Raw genomic sequence first — 17,079 nt, forward strand, 5'->3', positions numbered from 1 at the left:
TTAGTGTGAAACTGTGAATATAGATAGCACTATACTGTTTCTAACTGCTATTAAATGAATGAATCAATCAATCAATCAATCAATGCAGTGTGCGTAGATAAATAATATGTATAGCTAACGTACCTGCCTTGTGTTGTTCCCCCCCACCGCCCCCCCCTTTTCCCCTCACTGTATATGTATCCTTTCCCTTTTTGCCTCCTACATGATGAATTCCTGTTCTGTTCTTTGACTACATAGAAGTGTCTATTTGTATGTCTCTAAATGTTTTGATGAATTGAACAATGTGGACCCTGTTGTAAACAAGTGTAATGCTTAATTGGGTCGTCCACTCACAGTTGACAGTCTCTGTATTGAGTTTGTGCTTAAAATGTACTGTAATTCTACAAACTGTTAATAAATATTTCAATCAATCAATCAAAAGTCACGCATCATCCGGTCACCAGGCGGCACTACCGTCTCACTAGCAGAGAGAGGGGGACAAGTTACAAACATTACAAACGCAACCTCTTCACTTCCTGGCGGGGTTCAGTGATTGACGCCAGCTTCAACCAATGAAAATCATCTCAGCGTGAAGAACCGCCCCTGTAGCCTGGCTATTGGCCAATGAGAGTTATCGCCCCAATGTTTTCAAAATGCTAACTGGCTTCTCACTTCTTAGCAGTCAGACAGCACATTTTCGAGGTAAGCAGCTTATTATACTTGTTTACATAGGTGGTAATAATAATAATAATAATAATACGTGCTATTAAAGCACCTTTCAAACCAAACATTTGTGCTTCATGCTTCAACCAACCAGTCGTTAATAAACCAACCTTCCATCCATACAACAACGTAGACAGTTTGACGCAGAATGAATGAATGAATAAGAAATGTTGATTTAATTAATCCAGCATAATATCCCTCCATCCTTTGTTAAGATATCGCCGCTTCATTGCTGCCTGGCACCGTTCAAAATATAACCCGGTTCACCGGGGACCCCCTGGGGTACTTGGGGGAGTTCCAGGGGGTCCCCAACCAAATGGACCCTTATGGGTCTGTCTGTAATGTATTGTATAACTCTGAGTTATACTATAGAAGTGTATATTTGTACGTCTCTATAATGTTATGATGAATTGAACATGGACTGCTATTTTCGAAAGATTTTATTTTTTCGTACAATTGAAAACTTGAAATGGGACATTCTGCATAATGACATGCATTTTGATGCCAATACTTTTGTACTTTTACTCAAGCACATTTTGAATTTTGGACATTTACTTGTAACAGAACAGCGACGAATCTACATTGCAGTATTGATACTTTTACTTACTGTTACTGTGTTTATTTCGTCGACTAAAGCTAAGAGGAAAAATGTTCTACCTTTTTTTCACTGATGAAAACTAAGAGACACACACACACATAACACACACACACACTAAGACAAAATATATTGACAATGTCGTCAACAAATAAGAACTAGACTAAAATGTTAGGAAGGGACTAGAGATCCAGTTTAAGTCATTTTACACTTGGTTGCATGCTGAAAATCTTTTTTTTGGTAATGTGACGTTTTTTGTCAACCCCCTTTTATTCTTTTTCTTCGTTTGTTTGCTCTGTATTGTTGTTACTGTTGACTGGTATTGTGGGTGTTGTCTTGTCTGAAAAAGAAAATCCAATAAAATACTAATAAAAAAAAAGATCTACAAGCACAACAACGCGTCACATTGTTGTGCTTGTAGTTCTGCTATTTTCAGCATGTGTAAACTAGACTAACACTAAAACATTCCAGGTGACAATATGACAGTTTCAGTCCAAAGACTATGACAAAAATTTGCTTCCAAAAACAAATTAATACCACCATATTTGTTCTACTCAGTCTGTGTCTCATATAGGGCTGTGGCCAGTGCAGACACCCGTCCACCAGTGACATCAACATTAGGCAGATTTCTTTTTAAACAATTTATATATATTTTTTATATTTAGATTTGTATTATCGTGAGAACGATGGCTTCTATTTTCGTATTGCAACTTTTCAGGAATAGGATTAGCCTGCAGTTTCTATTCGCTTGGATTCTCCATCGATGATGTGACCGGTGGACGGGTTTCTGAACTGCTCACAGCCCTCGAGACACAGACCGAGTAGAAAAAAATGTGCAAGTTTATCATGATCATTAGTGAGAACCAATTATATGAAGATATGTTGAAAAGCAGTGAAGTGGTCCATTAAGTAAGAAATGTGAGTACTTTTTTTCCCTTCTGCTAGTAGTATTTGACGATGTTCATGTTCACTAATTCACAGGTCAACTGCGGCTATTTGACAACATGGACCCACCCGATGACGTCCCATCCAGCCTTAACGCCACTGAATCCTCCAATGATGGATCTCAGCCCTGGCAGAATCCCAAAGAACACCACCGCTTGGCAACAGCAGATATAATGACAACAGATGTAATGAGGTGACAGACCTGCATTTTTTCCCGTTGTTTGACTCGCCTTTGCTAGCTGCAGCGCCTGATGGAGGGGAAAGGAACTGGTTGGAATAACGTGTTCCTTCCACGCGCTATACGTCCGGCCGGGGAAACTCCCCCCTGTCAGGTGAAAAGAAGCGGCTTGGGCGACTCCTCATGCATAGCAAGGCAGCTTAGACTTAGAGAAGGAAAGGAAATGGTCACGTGACTGGGCTGTGCCATGACACTTTCATAGAAGCCAAAACTCACACCAGAAGTTAAATGAATACATGGCAGTGAATGGCGCCGGCTGGACCAGCTCATAACAAACATTATTTCTGAACAATTGAGACCTTTGTCATATAGTATAATCGTTTCAGGAATATAAAAAAATACATATCACAGGTTGTTTTCTAATCACTTGCTTTTCGATGTACACAGAGTGCACAGTATATAATTTTATTTGAGGATCTAAACAGCAGCAGGTATCATTTCTGGCTCGGAGGTATCTCGAGATTTGGCTGCCAGACAGGAGTCTTGCGATACTCGATATGTTCAGAAAGGTACTTTGTGCTCTTTAGATACCATACCTCTATACAATTACACGGTGTACACATTGAAAAGCAACACAGCAGGCAATAATGTGTTGCGATTATTTTACAAAAGATCTGAGACATTCAGAAATAGTGTTCATGAGCTGGTCACTGAGCTCTCATCGACTCCAGTGCATTCTGCCGAACATCCATGAATGTGTCATGGTCACGTGACCATGCCCTTTCCTTCTCTAAGCTTCCTATGCCAGGTTGGCAGAGGAAGTGTAGCGCCCAGGATGGGTTGCAAAATCATGGGATAGAAAAAAATTGCATTTGCAAAGACGTTCGTTGTATTTATGTTTTTTATTGAAGCTGATTGTTTTTCTTCCAGGATGGAGAAGCAGATGTCAAACCAGTGTTTTGAGATGGCAGTGAAGGTGCATGCAGGTAGTGCACGTGCAAGATGAAAATATAACTCAAAAGCCACATTTTTATTATTTACTTATTATTATACTGTAACTAAGAATGAATTATAACAATTCATGTACAATACATAAGAATTCAGACGGCAACAAATGATTCTTAACCATGTTAAAAATCTCCCAACAGAGAAAAACTTCAGTGAGCTCACTGAGCTGGAGGCAGATTTGTGAGTGTCGGATATCTCCATCTAAAATTATTTTAATTACTTCCCAAAAGTAACAAATGATACTTCGTTACCACGATTTAAAAGTACTTTCTGTATTTCTCAGGCCTGACCTTGTGAGGGAGCTGGAAGAGGCAAAGGTGGGAAAAACATCCCTGGATACTGTAAATCACAGGTAGATATTAATCTTGTAGATTTGTGAAAATAGGCTTTCCTCTCTATTTAATGAGTGCAGAGCTCAGTGTAGTGTGTACTAGTAAAGTAATGTTCCAGTGATGTTTGTACATTTCAGATTACAGATGCTGAATATCTTCGCAGAAAGCCTGTCGGAGGATGATCCCTATCGGTGAGCCACTGTATTTCTAGTTGGTCTTAGAGATATACCATATATCCGTAATATGGAGGCGTGACATAGTTAACTGCGACCTGCACAAAAATCAACCATTTTCAACCATAACCTCATATAATAATTATGATAGTCGACTATGATATTTAGTCGACTGAAACTAGACTAACACTAAAACATTCCGGGTGACTAAAATGTGACTAAATGGAAGCCATTCAAGAGACTATGACTAAAACTAAAATCAAAATTTGCTGCCAAAAACAACACTGATCCTCAGGCTGATTATAATACCGTATGCCACAATTTCTATCTACCATACTCGCATGGTATCTCTGTCTCAGTCCAGAAACCTGCCTATACCAGCATTGGCATCGATAGGGATTTCAAGTGTAATTGAAACTGCAGTCACTCTCTGCCCGGAAAGTTATGGTGGTGAAAAGTAGAAGCAATTGTTCTCGCATTAATGTTATATAATTAAGTTAGAAATGGTGTTTTGAAATGGCTGAAGCTCCCTGCCTCGCTGGTGGACAGGTTTGTGAACTGTGCACAGCCCCCCAATGAGAGACGGAGCAGTAGTAAACTGAAATGGTCATAATAGTCTTGAGACGGACCAATTATGACGATCGCTTTGAAATGGGTGTGAAGTGGTCCTTTTTAGAATTGAAAATTAAAGCGACCAAGTTTTCCCGCCGAACGGCAGACAATTCTTATCTGTGCGTGCGCATGTACAAAATACCAGAGCCATAGAGTAAGACAACACCGTTCACTTCATGGGGCCAGTCCAATGGCACTTCTACATAGACTTCTATTGGTTTGTCCCCATTTGAAGGCTTCAAATGGGGACAACTGGAAGATACGGAATGCGTGAGTACATGAACCACGTGACCAGGCTGTTTTCTGCCCCCTCAATGTCGTAACTGTCTTACTCTATGGTTCTGCCAAATACGCAAGGAATCCTCCTGGCCATAAACCATGATATTGGCTCTCCTTATCTTTGGTTCACTTCTCATTAATGTTCATCACAGTATACTGAATAGTGGGTTCAAACAACCAGCTCAGGTTATGCAAGTCGGCAATGTTTGGCTGTATTTTTATCAACTATTCTCAAACCGTCATGGTATATTATGAATCTACCAGGTAAGACTGGTAGATTCCTCCGACACTTGAAAGCGACTTATTTCAAAACTTGTGCCACTACAATGTTGGCCAGAATGGCACCCTCACATCTCCAAAGCCTGATCCAACCCTACAAACCCTCCCACTCACTCAGATCAGCTAACGACACACAGGGAAAGCTGGCAAAACGTCTGCAAAAACATCTGGGGTAACGCTCCACTCCACACGTCCCCAGACTCTTCTCCCTTCTGGCTCCCAAGCTGTGGATTGAACTCCCCATTTAAAACTGCAGACTTTGCTCCCAATCTTCTGCCGTAAAATCTATTCTGAAGACTCGCCTCTTCAGACTCCACCTTAGCCCGTAGCACTTGCCCTAGCCTCTAGGAACTTCGAGGCCTATGAAAAGGCTAAAATATAGTTTAAATAGCAGGCTATGTAGACAGATGCCTGTGACCAAAAGCAGAAATTAGACATTTCTTCCGTGACCCAAACTAGTGAAAATAGCTGACCTACAAGCTCGAGCTTGTCGATCGGCTATTTTGATCTGACGCATGCCAAAGCGCCAGCGCTCGCCCAGCAGTCTGCTGTCACCCAGGCGGATATGTTGACCTTACCCCCCATGCCAAAGCGCCAGCGCTCGCCCAGCAGTCTGCTGTCACCCAGGCGGATATGTTGACCTTACCCCCCATGCCAAAGTGCCAGCGCTCGCCCAGCAGTCTGCTGTCACCCAGGCGGATATGTTGACCTTACCCCCCATGCCAAAGCGCCAGCGCTCGCCCAGCAGTCTGCTGTCACCCAGGCGGATATGTTGACCTTACCCCCCATGCCAAAGCGCCAGCGCTCGCCCAGCAGTCTGCTGTCACCCAGGCGGATATGTTGACCTTACCCCCCATGCCAAAGTGCCAGCGCTCGCCCAGCAGTCTGCCTGTCACTCAGGCGGATGCGAGCTTCTCGCCCTCAGGCGAAATTCTGAAATCATTTTCTCTCCCAACAGACGGCGTTTAATGGCTCTGCTTGACAACATACAAAGTGTTCAGAAGGTAAGCATTCTGCTCTTCTCTTGTGGCTGTTTCTCTGCACCGGCGGTGTTGCATTCACTGGAGCACACCTTGAAAGTGTGTGTTTAAAAGGTGATTTATTTCATGTTGATTGACAGGAATCACGAGAGCTTGAAGAAAGAATCATAAAAATTCAGAAGGAGAAACTGGGTATGTCATCACCATTGAGGTGCATGTTTTTGAGGGGCACTAGCCCCTCCTATATACAGCGCTTTGTTCTTAACTCGTGTCACATTTGCCATTGACAATGAAAGGAGGATTTACGTCATGCGTCTGTGTCTGCAGATGTCTGAACACATCTGCTTTTTGTGGCAACACAAATATTAAATGCCATTGACAATGAAAGGAGAATTGACGTCATAATGTAGACGAGCAAATCGGCAAACGAGCAAACATTAAATGCCATTGACAATGAATAAAGCAATACGCCACGAGAGGTCTCAGGTTACCGGGTATTTTACAATGGCTGGGAGGCATAGGCAGACCGGACGCGTTTCTAAATACGTTCTTGTTTATAAGTGTGACTATTGTATCCATTTAATCTTTTGAATTATTAATAATTATTTTCTTCTTAAACCTGACTTATGCTCAAATGTTCTTGTTCATATCTTTTACCTTCATATATATTTTTTCTTCTCTTTTAACCTATACGTGCAATTAGCGCCGTTGCTTTCTAGGACCACAGTTAAACATTGAAATGTAACATTAATATCGGACAATATGTAACGTTAATATAATAAATCCTCAATGTGCACATTATGGATATTTGATCATTTATCTCTGCAGAGCTTAAGCGGTGCACACTTGAGAAGCTTAAAGAAGCAGATGATCTCCAGCAAGAGCCAGTCCCCAAGGAGCAGGAGAAATGGCTGCAGAAAGCCATGACCAATCTGGAGAAATACAACAAGATGATTGATGTAACACAGAGTGTCCTACAGGTAAACGCACAATTTAACTGACACAGTTTAAGGCCCAGGCTATACGTACATGGATCTTTTGCAATACGGATATTTTCGTCCTCCGTTTTAGAAAGAATCCCTGGCCATACAACAGAGATATTATCTATGTCCACACACAAACGCAGAAACGCATTGAACACAGGATCAAATCACTGCAGTGGCAGGTTTCAATTGTAGGCTATATTATATTTGATTTCATATTTACACTTATGAGGTGCCAATCATATTTTTTAATGAAGGAATAAGTACCGCATTTTAAAAGCCACCTAAATTGTGAGTATTGAAGTATATGTTTCATGTCTGTCAGCATCTCACACTATGTGCAAATCTCCAGATAATTTAAAAATGATACACTTTACCATTGCTCTGGCGACTTGGCACAGAAATGAATAGCAGAGTCAGACCTATAGAAGTGTCCACAACCAGTTGTGAGCCTGTAGAGTGGCTATATCTTCGAGCTGTATAATAAATGTCACGTTATAATGTAGGCTAATACAAGTTCACGCGCGCACATTGTCAGCATGTAGGCACAGTGACATGCAGCCAATAAGCTGCATGGCTTATCTCTATATCATTTGATAAAGGCATATTAAAAACATGACTTGTACACCCAATGAAAATATAAACTTCACGGAATATATACCACTTCGAATTATAACAATCGGTTGAAGATTATCTGAATATCGCACAAGTAAAATATCAACTTCTTTGCGCAACGAGTCTCCAGCTTTTTATTAAACAGAAAAAGCTTTTTCAGGCCAGGATACCAGTTTTATCTAATCAGGATAGAGAAGTGGAATTACAAGCGATGACGCGAATAAATGAGCAGGAAAAATTGGAACTGGAACAATGTAAAAATTAAGCTGATAAATGGCTACTTTCTGCTGATTGGCTGACAATGTATTTTCTGTATTACTATATGGTGATTTAACCTTTAAACCAAAAACATTTTGTTTTAACCAAAGAATATTACTTACCAAGTAGGAAAATAACGCCATGTCATTATGCTGTTCTATTAACCACTTTGCACAAATGGCAACATAGGCTCACAATGCAGATCTCTAGATCAATGTTCGCTATATTTGAATATTCTGAATTGTTAAAATGCCCAAAAAATATCATTATTGAGGGCCGCTAACCCCTCCTATGCCCAGTTTTGTCCGTTTGTGTGAACACACACGATGATTTGATTGGCTGATCACCACTTTGCGATTAGTACATATCGAGGATGAGCAAAGTACATATTGAGGATACAAAGTGAGGGCAGAAAAGGGTGCAGGTACACATGCGCGCTGAATACCAGACGACTCGCCCCTTTACCAACTCGCCCCCGCGGAATGTGTTAATGTAGTTAACAGTTAATTTAGTATTTCCCTCCCTCTCTGAAATCTGAAATTATCTTGAATACAGATTTATTTGATTTTATCTCTATACTAAAGAATAACATGAGACAGAGACGGTGACTGTTAATTTAGGACCTTCTAGCCTTTGATTTCGTTTTATTAAACACATTTCTTCCATGTAGCCCATGTTTTGTAATGGCATCATCATGCTATTGATACAAATGATACATTAATATACCTTTTATATAATCACCAACATTGTTATTTGTGTGTGTGTGTGTGTGTGTGTGTGTGTGTGTGTGTGTGTGTGTGTGTGTGTGTGTGTGTGTGTGTGTGTGTGTGTGTGTGTGTGTGTGTGTGTGTGTGTGTGTGTGTGTGTGTGTGTGTGTGTGTGTGTGTGTGTGTGTGTGTGTGTGTGTGTGTGTGTGTGTGTGTGTGTGTGTCTCTGCAGGGAATCCTTATTGCTTGTAAAGTGAATTGGATGGATGACCCCAACATTCGTGACCTTTTCCTACATTCCCCCCTGTCCTACTAGTAGTACTAGCCGGCGCTGTAAAACAAGCGTCCCATCAGTGCCCATTGAAACCAAGAAAATGAGACTCCCGTGCCACGGACAAGGCCAAGTCTTTACCACGGACACATTTGTCTGTGTACGGACACATTGATGACCACAGACATATATACGGCTCTGGAGCGTATGTGCTCATGGGAGGGCAGAAAATTAGGGTAGAAAATTCCCGTGATTCCTTGCGAAGCCCCGCAGAAGTATGAGCGTGCGTCACAGAGCACATGTTTGGGTCTGTAAGTCCCGGAAAAGACTTGCTGTGATTGGCCAGTAATCACAGTGGCAGCGTGACGTAGCGTGCCTTCCACTCTTCCGGCGTACTTCCTCTCCCAGTGTAAATTCTTCCGCCCTCCTGTCGACACACGTCGCTCCAACGAACTGGAGCGGCCAATTATGAGGCTTTTTTTAATTTTTATATCTATGTTTTTTGTTTTTTTTTTAAATAAATTTTAATAATGTTTTAATAATTTTGATTATTATTAACAAAACATCAATAGCCACTTCAGGCTTATATTTCAGCTACCGGTATTTGAAAATAGCCGAGCTATATACAAACAAGCTTTACAAGATCCCCCCTCTTCTCTTCTTCCATTTCTTTGTTTCTTGGAGAAAATATTTGAACACGATGGGAACCATTTGCACAAAAACGAATTTAAAGACGATGGCTGCGGTTACATGAGGGCTTTTTCATTCAGAATGAAAACTTCAGAATTAATTCATTCAGAAGTAAGTTTTTTGCTGCGTGTTTACATGTTTACATCTTTCCGAATGAGTGTTTACATGGACAATACTTTTAAATCCCATTATTTCATTCCACATCAGGTATGGGGCTGGGAAGGCTTCTGATTGGATAGGGGGCGGGGCGGATATGTTTACATCCAGTGGTGGAAAGTAAATAAGTACATTTACTTTAGTACTCTACTAAAGTAAAAATTTGAGGTATTTCTACTTTACTTGAGTCATTTCAATACTTCTTCTACTCCTCTACATTTCAGGTAAAACAAAATAATAATAATAAAAAAACACTTTTATGCCATATTACTTTATATTTGATGTATCTGTAGCAGTGTAGCCTAGAGAGAGGTTGCTCTCAGAGATGTGAAATTAAACATGTCTAGTTTCTTATAATTAATCGCAAGACAAGAGCATAATATAGCCATACCAATTACATGGAAACAAGCATGCACAGAAATACCAGAATGAACTTCAATCTGAATGAGTGTTTACACGAGTCCACAATTGTTTCAATAGGATTTAAAAATGGAATAAACCGGTCAGTTACATCAGATCTAAGTTTAAATCAGATTGGCCATTTTCATTCCGATTCAAGTTTTTGTAGGTGTTTACATGACAACTTTTAATAGGATTTAACTTTTATTCTGAATGAAAAGGGCATTTAACTGTCCATGTAAACGTAGCCACTGATGCGATAATAAAGATTCCGAATCTCTGTTTTATTTTGAAAGCAGCGAGTTTTATTTTGAAACCGGAAGTTATGTGGTTAACTCAGCTCACAACTTGACGCAGATTTGAACAGAACACCTCAGCCTGCATCTTCTTCCTCTGCGACTAAAAAAAAGAAAGACTAGACTGTCTGCCGCACACACAAGTACATTACACACGTTTATAAAAAAACACTGCAGTCTTTAAAACTCAATATTTATTTAAAGTAATGTAGAATGGCGTGCGGTTTTGGGAAGATTGTCGTCGGTACTTATGTGGAAATAAAGCGCAGTGATGGTAAGTTATTGTGTGTGTTTGTGTTAAGTTGTTAGAGGATCTTTGTTGACCGTTGGTGAACACAGCAACCGTTGTCACTGACTGTCGTCTGACTGACTGACTGTTGGCTAGCATTAGCGGCTACATTAGCATTATTAGCTGTGATGGATGGGGCCCCGCCACCGGCTAAAACCGTTTTTAGCTCCAAAGAAAAGCCCATGTTAACGGACCGATGTACGGACGAACGGCGGGGGGTTAGCTGGGTGGCTATAACCAAGCTAACGGGCAGCTTCTTGCAATTTCAATCCAATTCAAATGAGCTTTATTGGCATACATGAGAAAACATACGTTTACATTATTGCCAAAGCAAGTGTCAACAAAAAACAGTTGAAATGGGGGAAAAGTATATACAGTTGGGATGGTTGGAGGCTTGCTAGCAGGAGATTAGCAGAAGCAAATAATGCCGGGTCTCCGCAACAGTAAACTGTTTAATATGATCATTTTAGGGCGTCCCTTTCGCTGTTAGCATATTTTGTCCAACCCAGCTTCTTTGAGCCATGTCAGTGTGTGCCAGCTTGCTTAATAACTGGGAGGTGGTGGTATAGGTATAGGTATATAGCCATATTAGTTATGGGTTTAAGCCCCGTTAAATGAGAATGCATCAATGATGGACTGTGTACATAGGCTGCCACACAGTGGTGTGTCCTTGGTGTACTCTACACCGAAAATCCACTACTTACACAGTATGTGTCTTTTAGCGAGTAATCCATTTTCCACTCTGTCTGGATGTAATTATGGGGCAGCAATAAGAATCTTTTCAGCCACTGGATATGTCTGAGTCGGTCAATCTGGAGATGAATGAATGAATGAATGAGTCATTCCACCACATACACCCGTTTCTTTACAGCTGTATAACCGATTGATTGAGCAGGTCTATGATGCATAAATGCAGAGGGCGTGTAGTCAGTCAGCCCCAGACCATTCCTGGGATCATGGATGGATATCTTGGAAGATCATTAATATGCATCAGGCAAGGGAAGCACAACAATCTAATGGGCAGAAATTAATCTAAAGCATCTTTAGTTGGCTGTGTGCCTGACTGCCTGTTTATTATAAATGCATATATTAATTAGACCTATAGCACCAAGAAGATGCTCAATTCAGAACACACGGAGGACTCGGAGGAGGCCTCCAGTCCTGTTTTTGGTTGTTATGGTGCATAAACAGTTGAAGTCAGTCAGTTACATAACGTTAATGAGGAATATAATAGAGAAAGGGAGAGGTTGTTCTGCTTGTTCATATGTCTTGAATGTCTGCTTTATTCTGCCTGTCCTGTCCGTCCTCTCCCTGGAGTGCTGTGCTCCAGGGCCCATGCCATGCACCCAAAGATCTGCCTGTCTCTCTGTGGACTGCTGTGCTGTGCTGTGCTGTGCTGTGCTCGAGGACCAATGCCATGCAGCCAAAGATGAGCACACGGCAGTTCATGTCATCCCCGCTGGCCGTCCGTCCTGTAATAGACTACATACACCCTGTGCTGGAGAGGATGTAGGAAAGAGCTGGAATACAGCAGAGGACTGTGTGCAGTAGTAGCTCTAACCTACTAGGCCTCCTGCCTCTCTTGAAGCAAAATTTCACTTTGGTTGTGGAGGTTTTAGGTTGTGTAGTTGCCTACCTTGCCATGATGATCATCAGGGTTGCCCCTGTTGTTGTGTACTACTTTGTTGTACTGTGGGTTTATGAATAGTCCTCCTTGGTGTAGCAGAGTGGCTCACAACCTCAGCCTAAAAGTCTAATATCTCCCCTGAATCACAGGGATATCCCTGTGGATATCCCTGTGGATCAGTGGTGAAGATGTTGGCTTTCCAGTGAGTGACATACTTTCCCGGGTACGATTCCCGGGCGTTGCAAGGGTGCCGTGAGGCGTGAGCCCGTCATCCGTATCAGGTTTCCCCTAGAGAGGAGGTCAACAGGGGGGTGAGTGTAGCAGACTGGCTCACAAGTCACAAGAGTCACAATCTCAGCCTAATATCTCCCCCCCCCAATTGCAGTGATATCCCTTCAGTGTGAGTTTTAAGTTAACTTGTTCTGATGAGTGGGGGTGGGGTGCACTTGCACCAGGGACATGGGCAAAGGGAAGCCAGATTTGGTTATTAAACCACCACCCCATCTGTTGTAGCAGCCTTTCTGATTCTGCCTGGACATGATGTCTGTCTGTCTGTCTCTCTGTCATGTTGGCAGACAGTGTTGTTGTCCTCACATGTGTAAAGTCAAGGTATCCATTTTCCATAGTATTGATATCTACACTCTGAATTATTGTTGTGCTGCCGTAATATTAACAACTAGAATTGTGTCATCTTTGATATGGGGCAAGGAAGAGTGCATTATCATTAATTGTTGGTCTGTCTGTAGATATACTTTTTATTGAAGGAATGTCACAGCCAGGGAGGCTAAGGAAACAGTCAGTGATTGAAAGAAACCACCACCATACTTAGTTGGTTTCATTTTCATATACTCTTAAACTGGGTTATGATGATCTTGATGGTGGTGGATTATTTGTTGCATTACTTAACATATAACATTGTGACTGACTTGTTTGCGTCTCTCTGTCAGAGTCAGAGTAGATTGTGAAAATAATATTTCTACATCTATATGTCATAGACTCATAGTGAGTGACTGGGACCGGTGCCTTTGTCATTACAGTGGAACTGACGGCCTGAAGGCCTTTGTTATTGCTGTACTACTCAGGCTAAAGACGGCACAACCCCCCACCCTTTTGTGCCTCATCAGACAGATGGGAGATGTCTGTCACTCACTCAACTAAGTTTCAGTTTATACCGGGGACAGGGCGCGAACACACACACACACACACACACACACACACTGTGACAATATTATGTTGACCCACCAGGGCCACCACCACCAGTAGGCAAGGCCCAGATCAGTAGACAAGAAGCCACTGTGGCCCACTGGAGGAGGAAGTTGACTCTCTGTCTTTGGATTTTCACTTCGGACGGACGTACAGGGAAACGGGATATGGGGGGAGAGTGAGCGAGCAGTTAACTGTATGTCAATGAGATGAGACTGCTGCTGCTTTATCCATAGGTTTTAACCCATTTTGGGTGAAGTTTTCAATAGCTAAAGTATAACATAATGCTTAAAACAGGCTCTGAACAGGTTAAACGTGATGCCCTGCATGCCTGATGTACTGTAATGTGCTGCATGCATGCAGAGTTGCAGAGACGTGTGTGCGTGTGCTGGTCACCTCACCACCGAAAATCCAGACTATGAATGAGCCTTTAGTCCCAACTTCTTCAATGTCCTTTTGCACCGTCTGGACATTGTCAGGAATCTTGCCTTATCAGAAGATGTAAGTATGTTAGGTCGTCTACTATGTCAGTGTGCCACGAGATAAGTAAGTCCATGTGTACACTTAGGATTTTGTGTTTACCCACACTATTATTGCGATACTGTAACTGTATACAAAAAGTAATGCATTCTTTTTTTATCAGTACTTTGTGCATTCCAATAGAGAAGGTAAATTACGTGTGCATGTGACGTGGATACTGGATAAGGCAGGAATTCAGGAAATGCAATTACATGCCTTGTTTCTTTTTGGTGCTCTCCCAAAACCCCAGTATATGTGTTTTGGTCAGTTATCAGATTTCTCACCTACCCTCTCCAAATAAAGGCTAACCTAGTATTTAACCACCCTTACGAATCCCATAATAAAGACTATTTTATATAGTAACCATCTTTTAGAAGGAGCTGCATCCTCTTGCCGTGGTCGCTGCTTATGATTCTGGATATCAACTGGGTTATTTATCATATTTACTCACTCAATGTCTCGCCTATGAGAAAGCGCCCTCTGGCGTGATCACAGACACTATAATACACTTCCAGGAATGCTACGAAACGAATGGCACTTGGTGTCACATGGGTCGGACCACATCAGAAACGTGCTCCTCTGCAATACAGGGACCTACCTCGGGTCACAGGCATGGTCAGACAGAGAGCGAGAAGAATGAGGCTGGCAGGGCGCTGCGCCAGGCACGCAGAACTAGTGGCAAACAAACTGACTATCTATGGGAGCCTCAGCCAACCCAGGGCAAACCATGACGTTTAGCTAATGGTAATAGCAATCAATGCCCGTGTGCAAGTTCAGATCAATTGCTCAACCCACAGAGGAGAGCCATGCGGAACTGACTGGCTGACTGACCGAGGTTTCCTTCATATAATTTCTAATAGGGTAGGAGGTAGGAGACGTGTGTGTTCTAACAGCAAACATTTGACCTGAGCCCTAGTCCAGGGACATGTATCTGTGTCTACTACTATAGACCAGCTTTCTGGTATCTGTGTTCTACTGCACCCACAGATGTGTGAGTTACAGTACTTTCGGCGGTGGAAATTCAACTAATGTGACGAAAGAAAAAAAAAGGAAAAAAAAGCAGTTACCGGTACCTAATACCTATGTTATAATTTGGCATTCACATGAATAGGTTGGTGTGGTGTGGTCACCACAAGCCAGCTTTAACATTAAATGCAGACCTACAGTAAGGTCGAATACAAAGAAAAATAAGTGCTACGTGCGTGGAATCTCAGAAAACAGATGCTCGAGTCGTAGGAGAGGGTTCAAAGTTTAAGAAGCCTTTATTATAATGGCATCAAAAAGACGGTTTTACAAAACGTCCGACGCGTGTTGTTAAGCCTGCATCAGGGTCCAATAGTTAATGGCTATATTGTCATGCAAAGTTGCAAACCCTGCCCATAGTAACTACTACATTTAGAGGATAGTATGTATGGGTGTAGCATAGGTTCCGACATACGACCAGACCAGTCTGACAGTCAGTCATTAGTCCGACACCTTACCCCTAAGGCCCTGACCGCACGCAGGATGCAAAAACTGCCCTTTTTTTTTTTTGATTACTTAGTTTCAACCAGACTTACAGTTAATTAATTTGATAAATGCATTGGATGACTATATCCATTTATTAAATGAATGATAAGGCTTAATCAGGCTACTGGTTATATTAGCTCCTTCTCAAGACAAAGAGCTCTCAGTACATGAACACAAGGGTCCACTTCCTCAATAAAGCAACCATCCTGCCTGCTAGCTTCTCTTTGTCTCACATATCAGATTCCTATCCTGCCATAGCCGTTGTGCACACAGTGTTCCACATTTTGATTTAGTTTAGTCATAGTCTTTTAATTTAAAAATAGTTTTATTCCTATTTTAGTCATCTGAAAAGTTTTAGTTTTAGTCTAATTTTGGTCGACTAAACTGTAAATATAAGATTTTAGGCGACTAAATCTACAGTGGATTTTGTCAACATTTTCTTTTATTTTGGCAGGCCTCGATGGCGTCGACTCATAATGGCTCATTTCACACTTGTTTGGTTGCATGCTGAAAATAGCCGATCCGCAAGATCACAACGCGTTGTGAGCTTGTAGCTCTGCTATTTTCAGAGGGCAACCCCTGAGTGCACCCAAGCATAAAATGACTTGTCTTTTAGTTCTAGTGGATCTCTTCTCCACTAGTCCCCTCACTAACATGACTGGTGTAGAACCGTTATGTGAATTAGAAAATATGTTGTTTTACCCGTCTGTAAAACAACTACATTTGTCTAAGACAAATTTCTTCCTCGGGAGACAAATAATAAAGAACCTTGAACTGCCCTTTCCAGACCATGAATGCAGCATTTACTATGGTGAAAGAAATGCAAATGCCACTCCTTAAGTTTCCATGCCATTACCGGAGTCTCCTGAACTTGAACACAGCATTTTGCGTTGAACAAATCTGTTTAGAAATCCATGTCGTACACACCGCATCTCCACTAGCTAAAGAGTGCTGGGTTGTGCCCCGAACATAGCTGTTCTACAAGCTCTCTGTTGTGAGCTTGTAGATAATATGCTATTTCCGCTATTTTTGTCCAAAAGTGCCCTCTTGTGGGATTTCAGCCCCTGCCCCTCTAAGTTCTAACACTCTCTGCATGTCCCTGTTTGAATAATGCATAGCTGCGGTCAGGCCTTGGATACAGCATGGGTGACGATGACAATGTGACATGATATTCACATCTGACATCTCCATGTTGTCACGTTTTCTCTGTTTGAATTATGGATAGAGACAGAATAACAGAGCTGCGGTGCTCAGGCCTTCTTGGACACAGCATGGCCCTGACAATGTGACATGTTGTCTCCATGTTGTCACGCTTTTTTCTAAATGTTCTTAACCAGTCAAGCCCTATTTTATACTGTAAAACGCATCCACAAGCAGTAATGAACCCGATACCATGGTATGCGTTACATACCGGCGGTATGGCGATATTGTGGTTATTGCACCCAGCCCTATCTGCTATATATTTTTTAATAAC

General features: G+C 41.8%; 2 protein-coding genes across 5 annotated transcripts in view; both read left to right on the forward strand.

Annotated features, from left to right (window-relative positions):
• Positions 1 to 634: 634 nt before the first annotated feature.
• Positions 635 to 9,386, forward strand: cenph (centromere protein H). Its single transcript, XM_080765627.1, has 10 exons — positions 635 to 681; positions 2,279 to 2,435; positions 3,351 to 3,406; positions 3,569 to 3,608; positions 3,712 to 3,780; positions 3,898 to 3,951; positions 6,062 to 6,107; positions 6,224 to 6,275; positions 6,912 to 7,063; positions 8,879 to 9,386. Exons 2-10 carry the CDS (start codon positions 2,302 to 2,304, stop codon positions 8,960 to 8,962), a joined length of 687 nt encoding a protein of 228 aa, XP_080621753.1. The 5' UTR covers positions 635 to 681; positions 2,279 to 2,301; the 3' UTR covers positions 8,963 to 9,386.
• An 813-nt stretch (positions 9,387 to 10,199) lies between these two features.
• Positions 10,200 to 17,079, forward strand: part of LOC308317559 (kinesin-like protein KIF2A) — a 40,832-nt gene continuing 33,952 nt past the window's right edge. For all 4 annotated transcript variants that reach the window (XM_080766665.1, XM_080766667.1, XM_080766666.1 and 1 more), the window contains exon 1: positions 10,200 to 10,732. In XM_080766665.1, the coding sequence (XP_080622791.1) occupies positions 10,672 to 10,732 (61 nt within the window). In that variant the 5' untranslated portion in view covers positions 10,200 to 10,671. The remainder of the gene's footprint in view (positions 10,733 to 17,079) is intronic.

Source organism: Protomyctophum bolini, assembly GCF_963924005.1.
Source record: "Protomyctophum bolini genome assembly, chromosome: 6".
NCBI lineage: Eukaryota > Metazoa > Chordata > Actinopteri > Myctophiformes > Myctophidae > Protomyctophum > Protomyctophum bolini.

Coding starts and splice junctions, on each gene's coding strand:
- cenph (XM_080765627.1), top strand. CDS start 2,302: ATGGACCCACCCGATGACGTCCCATCCAGCCTTAACGCCACTGAATCC. Junction 2,436..3,350: donor ATGACAACAGATGTAATGAG/GTGACAGACCTG, acceptor TTTTTCTTCCAG/GATGGAGAAGCAGATGTCAA. Junction 6,108..6,223: donor ACATACAAAGTGTTCAGAAG/GTAAGCATTCTG, acceptor GTTGATTGACAG/GAATCACGAGAGCTTGAAGA.